The 12847-nt window shown below is 37.4% G+C and overlaps 1 protein-coding gene across 1 annotated transcript; it reads left to right on the top strand.

The window, feature by feature from the left end:
• The first annotated feature begins 640 nt into the window (after positions 1-640).
• Positions 641-2233, top strand: LOC104233140 (transcription factor DIVARICATA-like). The gene is made up of 2 exons (XM_009786465.1): positions 641-1101; positions 1753-2233. The coding sequence occupies exons 1-2, from the start codon at positions 641-643 to the stop codon at positions 2231-2233; spliced, it is 942 nt and encodes a 313-aa protein (XP_009784767.1).
• The last annotated feature ends 10614 nt before the right edge of the window (positions 2234-12847 follow it).

Here is a 12847-nt window from a genome sequence, read left to right as displayed (position 1 = left end):
GTGGACTGGTTTAAAGGAACTAGAAGTAATTAAAGGAGGGAAAAATGATTTCATATTTTAAAATCAAAATATACATTAATCCACTTTTACACTAACTCTATGTTATGTTCTTTGTTTTCTATTCTAATTAACCTTATGCCATTTCATTTATAAAAGAGGGATCAAAAGCTCTAAACAAACACTATTAAAAACAACACCAAATGCTAAATATCATAAATTTTCTCTTGGGTCCGTTAAAAGGGCAGACTGGTGCACTAAGCTCCCGCTATGCGCGGGGTACGGGGAAGAGCCGGACCACAAGAGTCTATTGTACGCAACCTTACTCTATATTTCTGCAAGAGGCGGTTTCTCTTGGGTCCATTAACAAATGAAATTTGTGTTAATTAATTTTTAGAAGAATCAATATTTGAAAGAATCTATTCAAAATTGAACAATGAGTGTAATCTTTCACTATAAGTGTAATAATTTTCACATTTGATCCTACATGGAGCATTTAATTTTAGACTTTCAAATCAGCTTTTATTCAACTATAAAAGGCCACAACTCATTGACTCTTAAACATCAACTGAGTGCACAAAAAGAAGCATAATATAACTTCACTCTCAGTCACTCAAAGCCCTTTTCTTCTTGTCCTTTTTCAATGGAGTGGCCTGAATTCCTAGAGCGCTCAAACTCCCAGGAGTCCACATTTGGTCTGTTCAGCGCAACACCTCAAAATAATGAGGTTGTTGCGCGAGCAGACCAGTGGACTCCTGAAGAGAAACAAGTATTTGAGAACGCTTTATCTGTGTTTAATAATCCAATTTCACCATCATTCTTTGATTATGTTGCTTCTAAACTCCCCCATAAACCCTTGGAGGAGATCAAAAAGTACTACCTAGCCCTTTTCAAAGACGTTGAAATGGAAAATCCTGAACCTAAAAACAAAGCTCCTGCTATTGATGGTTATGCACTTGAACATGACCAACAGAATAATTACCAAGCGCCTCAGGAAGATGATCACTCGGACATGGAGGCTGCTCAAAATGGAACACCACCTCCGGTTGAAAACAACCGTCCACGTCGCCGGCGCGGAATTCCATGGACTGAAGGAGAACACCAGTAAATTTTCGTTCTCTTTTTTGCTTGTTTTCTTTTCTTTGTTTAGCTATGACTAATATATATAGATAGATAGATAAATAGATAGACCAAAACTTTTATGGTTTTCTCATACATATATGAGTGTTATTTGATTTGATTTTATGAGTTGTTGCTTCTTGCATGGTAAATCTTTTAACTCCTTTGAGATCTTTTATTATACAATCACAGGTTTTTTATTATTCCCTTACCAATGTATGAAATGAATGCAGATTTTCACTTTTTGTGGTTAATCTTTAAATCTCATATAAAGTTTTTTTGTCCATGAAAAAAATAATTTTGAGAAAAAGAAAAACCTTTTGATCGTGTAACCCCTAGGCCACTGAATCGTAAATTTTATTATAATCAAGACAAACGAATTCTTCCTTCAAGAGATTTATTTGTATTTTTGCAATTGATTTCATTTACTTCTATTTTCCGCATGCGAGGATACAGTCATCCTTAATATTTTATTTTAATTTATTTTGATATCGATCGCCCTTAATACTAATTTCATTTTGGTGTAAGGTGAAAATTTCAGTCTAATTTTAGATTAATCTTATGTTAAAAAAAATTATTCCAATTTTACATAGTTTGTTAATTTATGCATATGTATTTTTTTAAAATCGTGTGTAGGTTGTTCCTTATGGGACTGAACAGATTTGGGAAAGGAGATTGGAAGAGCATCTCAAGGTACTATGTTGTTTCAAAGACACCAACCCAAGTGGCCAGTCATGCCCAGAAGTACTTTGGTCGTCGGAACAGTGCAACTCCACCGGAGCGTCGCCGCCCTAGCATCAATGACATTCAAACTGTCACCCTTAACCCTAGGGCTACAACTGTGACGGCTCAGATCAATAATGGTAGGCTTGCTTACAACAATAATCAAGGTGCATCGCTGCCCATGCATTATCCTTACAACTTTGGTGGTGCAATGTCTGGTCACAAATCTCATGGAAATTTTGGGAATTTCATCCATCGTGGTGAAGCCTCTGGCAGCAACTCATTCACTATGCATCAGAACAACAACAACAACAATCTTCATAGGCCAGTGTCACCTCGTCCATTCCTTTCGATGTACCTGTCTTCTGCTACGAGGAGCAATAATCGAGTCTAATCATGCATTGGTCTCTATCTAGAGATCGATGTTTCTTTGAAGAATCAAAATATGGTCACAATAAATGGCTGTGTTCTAGCTCTTTGGGGGTTAGGGAAAATGGGGTATGTGGTCTATTTTTGTGTTTTTTTCTCAAAACAAAATGGCTATGTTCTAGCTCTTAAGGGGTTAGGGAAAAGGGGGTATGTGGTCTGTTTTTGTGTTTTCTATTTTTTTTTCTTTTTGGTTGAGTTGAGTTGAGTTGGGATGGGGAGGGGAGTATTTTCTTTTCTTGTCGTCAAGCAATATTGAATAAAAAATCAAATTCTGAGTTCCAAACAAATTTGGTGTTACCAATAAAATATGAAAGTCAATTTAACTTGGTGTTGCTCTCATCATGACAAGTCACAAAGGATTATAATTCTAACCAAAAAAAAAATTGAGCTTTCTTTTATGATTGTTTCTAAACTCACTGTATCAAATACGTCCATGATAATATTAGATATAGATTATACCTTTCAAAGTGTGACATTCACTTTTTCATAAAGACACCTAAATTTTACTTATAGCTAATATAAATGAAGCCTTCAAATTTTTGCTTCTTAACTCAAATGTTTAGTAGAATAATTAATTTAAAATATTACTACATTAGTCTAGACTTAACTCAAACGAGAAGACAATGGCGCAATTATATGTTTAGGTCCCAAATGAGGCAAATTTTGTAGTTCATCGGGGCTAATCTGGCTTTTTTACATAGATACCTTTAAAAAAATTGTGGATACCTACCTTGACTTTAATTTATTGAATTTGCTTTAACCTCGTGCAAACCATTTGATTTATGTTTACTCTATTAGTTACACAAGTAATGAGAAAAAAAAAGTAAAGCAAGAAACTAAAAGTTTGACAGGTCAATTGTTCTACGTCAGCGCCACGATTTGACAGTTGATACCGTTATATATGAGCATATTTACATTAGTGAATGTGTCTCTTTTCAAACTCAATATAATTATTATTCGTGTATAAGGTAAGTTCATCATTACTTTTGTCAGTAACTGTTTATATGCAAAATAATCAATATGTCAGTTAGAGATCGTCTACTTCTATCAAATTCGACCAATACATTTAAAGTTAATTGTTTTTCGACCTGTTAATTCCAAAACTTGAACTAAAGAGAATATGTTTTTTTTGAAGAGAATATGTAAAGCTAAAACTGATAAACTTTCAGTATTTTCTTTTCTTGTTGTCAAGCTATACTGAATAAAAATGACAACAGTTCTTAGTCCCAAACGATTTTGGTGTTACCAATAAACTATATATGAACGCGTGGTGCAAAAAAATAAAATATGAAAGCAAGTTTGGTGTTGCTCTCACGAGTCGCAAAGGCCAAAGGATTATAATTCTAACCAAAAAGAGCTTTATTTTATGATTGTTTTGTAAACTCACTATATCAAATACGTACTTCAATGGAAATACTAGATATAGATCATTCCTATCAAAGTGCAGCATTCATATTTTCATGAAGACATCTAAATTTTACTAATCGCTAAGATACAAAAAAACCTTCAAATTTTCGCTTCTTAACTCATATTATAGGATTTCTTGAAATGTTATTGCAATTTTTACAAGAGAGACACAAATGCAGTTCATAATAAACCACTTTTAACTATGAAGAGTTGCCATATCGAATAAATCAGGTTTAAGATGGAAAACCTCTCTAGTTTCAATTGAATATAATTCAAGCTCTTCAACACCTTTTAATCCAATCCAAAATCAGAAGCTCATAAATGTGTAGGGTTTAATTGACAATTGGAAATTAAAAAAAAATCACCTGAATGCTACCTTTTCGGAATACGATCAATGTATAGTTGACAACTCTATATATCTCTCTTAAAAGTAGCATAAAATATTATTGTAACACAAGAAACTACTACGAATGTTAGTATAATATTTATTATTTATTTAGACATGAACTCGAATTGACTCACATGGGTGATCAATTCAATTACCTCATTATCCTAATTAAAAGGTCATTTGGGTTGTGGAGTGAGGGATAGCAATCTCTAAATAAATAATATTATAGTATAAATATTAACATTTTCCCACTAGACCAAAATCTGTGCGCAACCTAGGACATGCAAAATTAAGAGGAGCAGTAGCATAAAGTACAGCAGATGCTGTAGTATAAGAGAAGCATAACATGAGGAAATGAATAAGCCTTGCACTAGGAGAAGTCAATCAAGATATCGCCTTCCTTGGAGCTAAACATAGTGTTAGATTACTTAATATTAGATGGAAGACGCTTAAGTAATAGATACTGGAGCATTAATTCTACATAAAGGACAAGGACTAATTTTTTTTTTTTTTTTTTAACCGAGAAATTCTAGAGGATCAGGACTTCCAAAGATCCTTTCTCTACTAATTCACATCCTAACATACTACATCACAGTTATCAAATCTCGCTGCTCGCTTGTGTATTGACTGTAGTCTATATAAAATAGATAAAATCAGGCCAATGCATACAAAATCATTGACAACAAAAACATCACAATGTAACCTAATGCACCGCTCAAAACTTTTCTCAACATCCGGAATATATAGGGAGGGAAATGAACTTTCAGAAATCACATAATAATATCATGATAAACTAAAGAAATTTGCAATAAGATCTAATAACACATCTTTAATAGTGTTGTCATGATTAGACTATCATTTTAACGGAAATTATAACTGGAAACATGAAACTAGTAGAGACATTGCTGGATATCATTGGTCACACATTTTCAATCAATAATCCTAATTTTCCCATCACTAGTCCTAACGGCTTGTCTTCTCTAAATTCATTTCCCCAATATTTTCAGATTCGAACACCTCATGCATCCATGCCAGCGGTCGGGGGCATATAGAAAGGGAATTCCAGATATGCTACACTATAACTATGAGAAGAACTAATCCCAGAAAAGTACTTTAAGAATGGAATAAGATTTGGTTGGAGTAATGCTTGTCGAGATTAAAATATAAGATGGAAAAGATTAGCACAAGCAGTTTATAAATTGTCAATATTTTGTTACTAATATGACTTAGAAATGACACCCCTGGGCCAAGACTGGTGCAGGAGTTCACAGCAATGTTGTAGAGCAACCACTAAGTAAATTGTTTCTTCTGATCCGCAAATTTGAAGCCATAGCAAAATCCAACTTATATCTATCCCCCAATATATAAATAAATAAAGCTTCTCAAAGGCTCTATTTGAATACAAGCCACTAGATGTCATAATTTTGCATTGCACGACAAAATTAACATTAGTAGGAACTTCCTTATTAACACTTGAGTATTTTCTAGAGTTCAGAATTCCCAAAAGTTAGCTGTCAACTGAAATCCTCGACTAACCCTGGATTTAACCTTTTGATACGGTCAAGTTTAGACATAGGCAATATAGTTGTCATCTGTGTTATGGTTGTCACCACATAAGTAAATTCACTTAAATCCGTTCGCATCCATAATCAGTGACTATGTCAAGGGCGAGGTCATTCGCATGGCAAAACCAAATACAGAACTTAATTTAACAAGACAAACAGCAATACATAAACAGATGAACCTAAGTAAGAGAGACGATCAAACAAACAAAAAGCACATAGTGGCACCATAAGATTTGACACTTTAATCCAAAGGATAATCAACATAAAACATGAATTTCCACATATAAAAAAGTATTGTGCATGTCTTTTGATAATGCTTCTAACAATAATGCCGTTATTTCAATATTAAGACTGCATTTGCAACCATCACTTGACGAAATTTTTCATATTAGGTGTGCATGTCATGATTATAATTTAGTTATTAAAAGTGACCTTGATTTATTTTTGACTGAGATTACTCATGTAAGAAGAACAATTGGTGGTATTCAAGGAAATAATAGACAATCTAAAATTAGGGAATTTAAGACTAAGTATACCGAACATAACCTTAACCCCAGATTCATGGCAAATGAAATTGTTACTAGATGGAATTATACATACTTATTTTTAAAATGTTGCTACAAATATAGATTGTCGATAACTGAGGTTGCTAATGTGCATTGTACTGATCCAAACCGTATGTTAACAACTACTACTTGAGAGACCATTAGTGATGTTGTTAAATTTTTACATAAATTTTATACAGCTACAATTGAGTTTTCTGGAGCATATTACTCTACTGTTACTATGGCTTTAGTACATATAGCTGAAATTTCTTTACTTCTCTCTGATTTTAAGAAGAAAAATATAAGGATACTGTTGAAAAAATGCAAGCAAAATTCAAAAAAATATTTTTTTCATTACTCCTATTTACTTAATTTGTGTTGTTTTAAATCCTTCTATTAAGTTGTCTAATTGTCACCAATTAATTAATGCTTTATATACTTATATGGAGATTGGTCCAATTGAAACCCCATATATATATATATATATATATATATATATATATATATATATATATATAGTATTGTATGAACAAGTTAAATGATTATTTATAATAATTATATAATTATTATGCAAATATAATTGATGATATTGCTATTAATGTAGGCAATGTTAATCTGTGATGACTCGATAGATCATCTTATGTTTTTGAATCTAATTCTGCGCTTCGAAGCTTTAAATACCTCATTTTATCCCTCTCGATTTGTGTGCTCATTACGGGCATGGTTCCAGAAAGCTTTATGTCAAAAACTGATAAAAATATGAAATTTTAGCTTTGAAATCCATTTGAGTTGACTTCGGGCAATATTTTGAGCAAACAGACCCGGATTCGTATTTTGACGGTCTTGATAGGTCCGTATCGTGATTTAAGACTTAAGGGTATGACCAGAATCGAATTCAGAAGTCCCTAACCCGAGTTATCGGACTTTGTTGAAATTTGAAAGTTAAAGGTTTAATGAATTTGAAATGTTTGACCAGTAGTTTACTTTTTGGATATCGGGTCCGTATTTTGGTTTCGAAATCCGGTATAGGTCCAATACTATATTTATGACTTATTTGTAAAATTTGGTGAGAAACGGAGTTGGTTTGACGTGATTCGGACGTCCGGTTATGAAACTAGAAGTTTCAAAGTTTTCTTTAAAATTTCATTTGATTTGGTGTTCAATTCGTAGTTCTAGGTGTTAGTTTGGCGATTTGATCGCGCGAGCAAGTTCGTATGATATTTTTAGACTTGTGTTCATGTTTGGTTTGGAGTCCCGAGGGCTCGGATGAGTTTCGGATAGGCTACAGAGTGAAAATTGGACTTAAATCATTGCTGGTGTGCTTCAGTTTTTGTTACAGGGCTCAGATCTCACAATTGCTAGGTAAAACATCGCATTTGCGACCACTGATGGATTCGCATTTGCGAGTTACTCATCGTATTTGAGAAGCGTAGCTGGGGAGGCTAGGGTTCGCATTTGCGAACAAAACTTCGCATTTTCTAAGTGGGACAGGGGGAGGCAGTGATCGCAAATGCGATCAAATTGTTGAATTTGCGAAGGTCATGGTTCGCAGTTGCGAACATTTCTTTGTCTTTGCGAGGAAAGCAGAGCTGTGGAGGTCTTCGCATTTGCGATGGATTCTTCGCATTTGCGGGGTTCGTATTTGCGAACCCCAGGTCGCAAATGCGACATTTGCAACTGATCAAAATGGGACGTAGACGAGATTTTTGGTTCATTCTTCAAATTTTGAAACTCAAGAACCCTAGAGGAAATTTTTTAAAGAACTTTTCTTCTCCAAAATCATTGGTAAGTGATTCTAAACTAGTTTCTTTCAATCTTTCACTACTTTTCTTATGATTTCAACCTAAAATCTAGAGTTTTCATGGTGGAGGGGGGGGGGGTTGGTAGAATTAGGGATTTAGACCTCAAATTGGGGTCGGATTCCAAAATAAATTACATAATCGGGCTCGGGGGTTAATGGATAATCGGGTTTTGATCCGAATTTCGGGTTTGGACCAAGCGGGCCCGGGTGTTGACTTTTATTGACTTTTTCAATAATGACCTAAATTGAATTTTTTGCAATTGTGGATAGTTCCTAATGCTTAAATTGAATCATTTGGTTGGTAATTTTCTAGATTTTATTGGTTCAGAGGTTTGTTTGAAAGACAAAGTTGTGGTTGAGCTTTGAGTTTGGTCTTTGGAGCGAGGTAAGTGTCATGGTTAACCTTGACTTGAGGGAATATGATTGGTTTGTTTATTTGTTACGTGTTAAGATCTTGGGTATAATATATATGTGAGGTGATGAGTATTTATACGTTGATGTCTGGTTTAAGCATGCAGGTGGGACTTGATTTCTTATAATTATTGCTTTTTTGGATCATGTTATCCATGTTTAGACTAATTATTGTTAAATTGATTGTTCTTATCATGTTTACAGATTTTTTTTGATAATTAAGTATTGATTTCAAAGTTGAGGTTAGTATTGTGGAACCAAATATTGAAGTAAGGCTTGTTCTTGTCATTCTATCTCCCTATTGTTATTTGTTCGGTGCCTTACGGTAAGGAAGAGTGTTAGTGCACGAAGGGTGATGCCGTGCCATATTGTGAGTGTTAATGCACGAAGGGTGATGCCGTGCCATACTATGAGAGTTAATGTACGAAGGGTGATGTCGTGCCATATCTATTCATTTATATTGTGAGGTTGAGAGTAAAAGTACGAAGAGTGATGCCGTGCAGTTTTATTGTTTCACTGTGAGGTTGAGAATAAAAGCACGAAGGGTGATGCCGTGCACTTTTCCTTACCGTGTTTAATTATTTTCACTGGTCTAAGGCATATTGATTGTCCTAGTTATCATTTCTTCTGAAATTCCCATATCTTGTATCCCCTTTAGCGTGTCTCCTCCCGATTTGTTGTTATTTTGTACATATACTATTAATTGCGCAGATTTATCATGTAGGTGTCTTGTCATAGCCTTGTCACTACTTCGTCGAGGTTAGGCTCGACACTTACGAGTATACGGGGTCATTTGTACTCATACTACACTCTGCACTTCTTGTGTAGATTTTGGTACTGGCCCTAACTAATCATGATGTTAGCAGCTGGACTTGCTTGTCGGAGACCCAAGGTAGATCTGCTAGCGTCCACATACCCTAGAGTCCCTTCCTAATTTCTTTATTATACTATTTCCTTTCTTTCAGAACAATTGTATTTTCTTTTAGACATTGATTGTAATAACTCTTAGAAGCTCGTGAATCGTGACATCAGATTCGAATTGTATCAGTTATTATAGGTTTTATGTTATTCCGTAAATCGCAAACTCAATTTTAGCTTCTATTTAGCTTAATTGTTTCTGTTGTTAAAGTTGACTTAAGAATCCTCTAACATTAGCTTGCCTACCAAGTAAAATGTTAGGCACCATCACAGTCCGGAAGGTGGGAATTTTGGGTCGACAAGTTGGAATCAGAGCACTAGGTTGCCTAGGTCTCATAATTTACGAGCAGGCTTAATAGAGTTTGGAGGATCGGTACGAGGATGTCTGTACTTATCTTCCAGAGGCTATGAAGTTTAGGAACAAATTTCACTTATATTCTTCTCTGTCGTGCGATTTTGTTCTCTTATTTCTAATTGAACTCTTCTACCCTTGTTCTCTCGTAGATGGCGAGAACACGTACCGCATCTTCAGTTGAGTAGCAGCCAAAGCCCCCAGTGGCAGCTGCTACGAGGGGCAAAGGTCGAGGTCAAGGTCGTGCCAGAGGCTGAGGCAGGGGTAGAGCTCAGCCTATAGGCCGAGTAGCAACACCAGTAGTAGAGCCTCAGGTGGAGTATGACAAGGAGGTTCCAGCCCAGACTGTGCCAGTTGGACTAGCTTAGGTCCCGGAGGGGTTCATCGCCATCCTAGTGCTTCAAGATGCCATGGTCCGTTTAATGGGCCTTACGGAGCGTGTGGCACAAGCTGACACATTATCTATGGCACCGACCGTCTCCCAGGTTGGGAGAGGAGCATAGACTCCCTCCACTTACACTCCAAAGCAGATATCACTCTAGTTTCAGACTCCAGCAACCCAACTAGTTGGGGTATTTCAGCCGGTTGTTGCAGCACAGACCGGTGATGGACCAACTATGTTTTATGAGGGCTTATTGAGATTGGACACGTTTACTAAGCTCTTCCCAGTTCACTTCAGTGGAGCACCTTCTAAGGACCCACATGATTATCTTGACCGCTGCGATGAGGTATTGCGGAACATGGGTATAGTTGAGACCAACAAGGTCGATTTTGCTGTATTTTAGATGATGGGTTCGGAGATGGTGGAAGGATTATATATCTACCAGACCAGCTGGGTCACCTGCTCTTACTTGGGACCAGTTCTCTCAAATATTTCTTGAGAAGTTCCTTCCTGTCACATTGAGAGAGGACTATCATAGGCAGTTCAAGCGTCTTTCGCAAGACACTATGTCTATTACTCAGTACGAGACCCGCTTTGTGGATCTGGACCGTCATGCTATTCTTTTGCTTCCTATCGAGAGAGAGAGTGAGGAGGTTTATTGAGGGACTTTCTCAACCTATCAAGTTGTAGATGGCCAAGGAGACTAGGAGTGAGAATTCTTTTCACATGGCTGCCAGTGTCTCCAGAGAAGTCGAGATGGTTCTAGCATATGGGGAAGGTCAGGGGTCTGAAAAGAGGCCTCATCATTCTGGTGGATTCAGTGGTGCCTCATCTGGAGGTAGGGGTAATTTTGGTAGAGGCCATCCTCCCAGGCCGTTTCATTCAGCACTCTAGGCATCCCATGGTGCTTCAGGTGGTCGTGGCCCTCATATGCATTATTCTGACCAGCTAGCCTATAGTGCACCACCAGCTCCTATTAGTGCACCTCTGCTCCAGAGTTTTTAGGGTGGTTACTCAGGCCAACAGGGTCAGTTTTAGGGTCAGAAGTCACAACAGCCGAGGTCCTATAATACTTGTGGTGATCCGAGGCACATCAAGGTTCTCATGCCATGGTCCTGGCACCGGGTGCTTCACCGCCCACTCAGCCAACTAGAGGTAGGGGTCAGATAACTATAGGTGGAGGTCAGGCCATTAGAGGTAGAGGTCAAGCTGCTAGAGGTGGAGGCCAGCCAACTCGGGCCCGTCCTCGAGATGTAGTTCAGGGTGGTGGGGCCCATCCCTGATGCTATGCTTTCTAGCTAGGCCTGAGGCTGGGTCATGTAACGTCATCATCATAGGTGCAGTTTCAGTTTGCAGTAGAGATGCTTCAGTTTTATTTGATCCAGGTTCCACATATTACTACGTGTCATCCTATTTTGCTTCATATTTGGTTGTACCTCGTGATTCTTTGAGTGCTCTTATATATGTGTCCACACCTGTGGAAGATGATATCATTGAAGATCATGTTTATCGTTCATTTGTGGTTACCATTGGGAGTCTTGAGACTCGTGTAAATATCCTACTTCTAGATATAGTTGATTTTGATGTCATTTTGGGTATGGATTAGCTGTCACCTTATCATGCTATATTGGATTATCACGCCAAAATGTTGACCTTAGTCTTGCCGGGGTTGCCTCGATTAGAGTAAAGAGGGACTCCTAGACATTCTACCAGCAGGGTTATCTTTTATGTGAAGGCTCGGCATATTATTGAGAAGGGGTGTATAGCTTATTTGGCTTATGTTCGTGATTATAGTGTGGAGGTTCCTTCGATGGATTCAGTACCGGTTGTTCGTGAGTTTCCAAAGGTGTTTTCTGTAGACCTGCCAGGGATGCCACCCGACAGAGATATCGACTTCTATATGGATTTGGCTCCAGGCACTCATCCCATTTCTATTCCGCCATACCATATGGCCCCGCTAGAGTTGAAAGTATTGAAGGAGCAGTTACAAGATTTGCTTGATAAGGGCTTTATTAGACCTAGTGTCTCGCCCTGGGGTGCACCCGTGTTGTTTGTGAATAAGAAGGATGGATCGATGAGGATGTGCATAAATTATCGGCAGATAAACAAAGTCACCATCAATAACAAGTATCCATTGCCAAGGATTGATGACTTATTTGATAAGCTTCAGGGTGCCAAGGTGTTTTCAAAGATCGATTTGAGGTCTAGCTACCATCAGTTGAGGAGTAGGGCATATAATGTCCCTAAGATAGCTTTTCGGACTCGATATGGGCATTATGAGTTTCTAGTGATGTCATTTGGGCTGACAAATGCCCCAGCAGCATTTATAGATCTGATGAACCAGGTGTTCAAGCCCTATCTGGATTCCTTTGTGATTGTGTTTATTGATAATATCTTAATCTACTCCCGCAGTCAAGAGGAGCATGAGCAACATCTTTGGATCGTTCTTCAGACTTTGAGAGACAACCAGTTATATGCTAAGTTTTCAAAATGCGAGTTTTGGTTGAGCTCAGTCGCTTTCTTGGGGCACGTTGTGTCGGCAGAAGGTATTCAAGTAGACCCTAAGAAGATTGAGGCAGTTCAAAACTAGTCTAGACCCACTTTAGCTACAGAGATCCGGAGTTTCTTGGGTTTGGGGGGTTATTACCGTCATTTTGTGGAGGTGTTCTCATCTATAGCAGCCCCATTGACTAGGTTGACCCAGAAGGATTCCCCATTTAGATGGTCGGACGAGTGTGAGGCAAGCTTTCAGATGCTCAAGACTGCTTTGACTATGATGCTAGTATTGGTGTTGCCTACAGGTTCAGGAT

The sequence above is a fragment of the Nicotiana sylvestris genome, chromosome 2 (genome assembly GCF_000393655.2).
Source record: "Nicotiana sylvestris chromosome 2, ASM39365v2, whole genome shotgun sequence".
Classification (NCBI taxonomy): Eukaryota; Viridiplantae; Streptophyta; class Magnoliopsida; order Solanales; family Solanaceae; genus Nicotiana; species Nicotiana sylvestris.
This window is presented reverse-complemented; position numbering and strand designations above follow the sequence as displayed.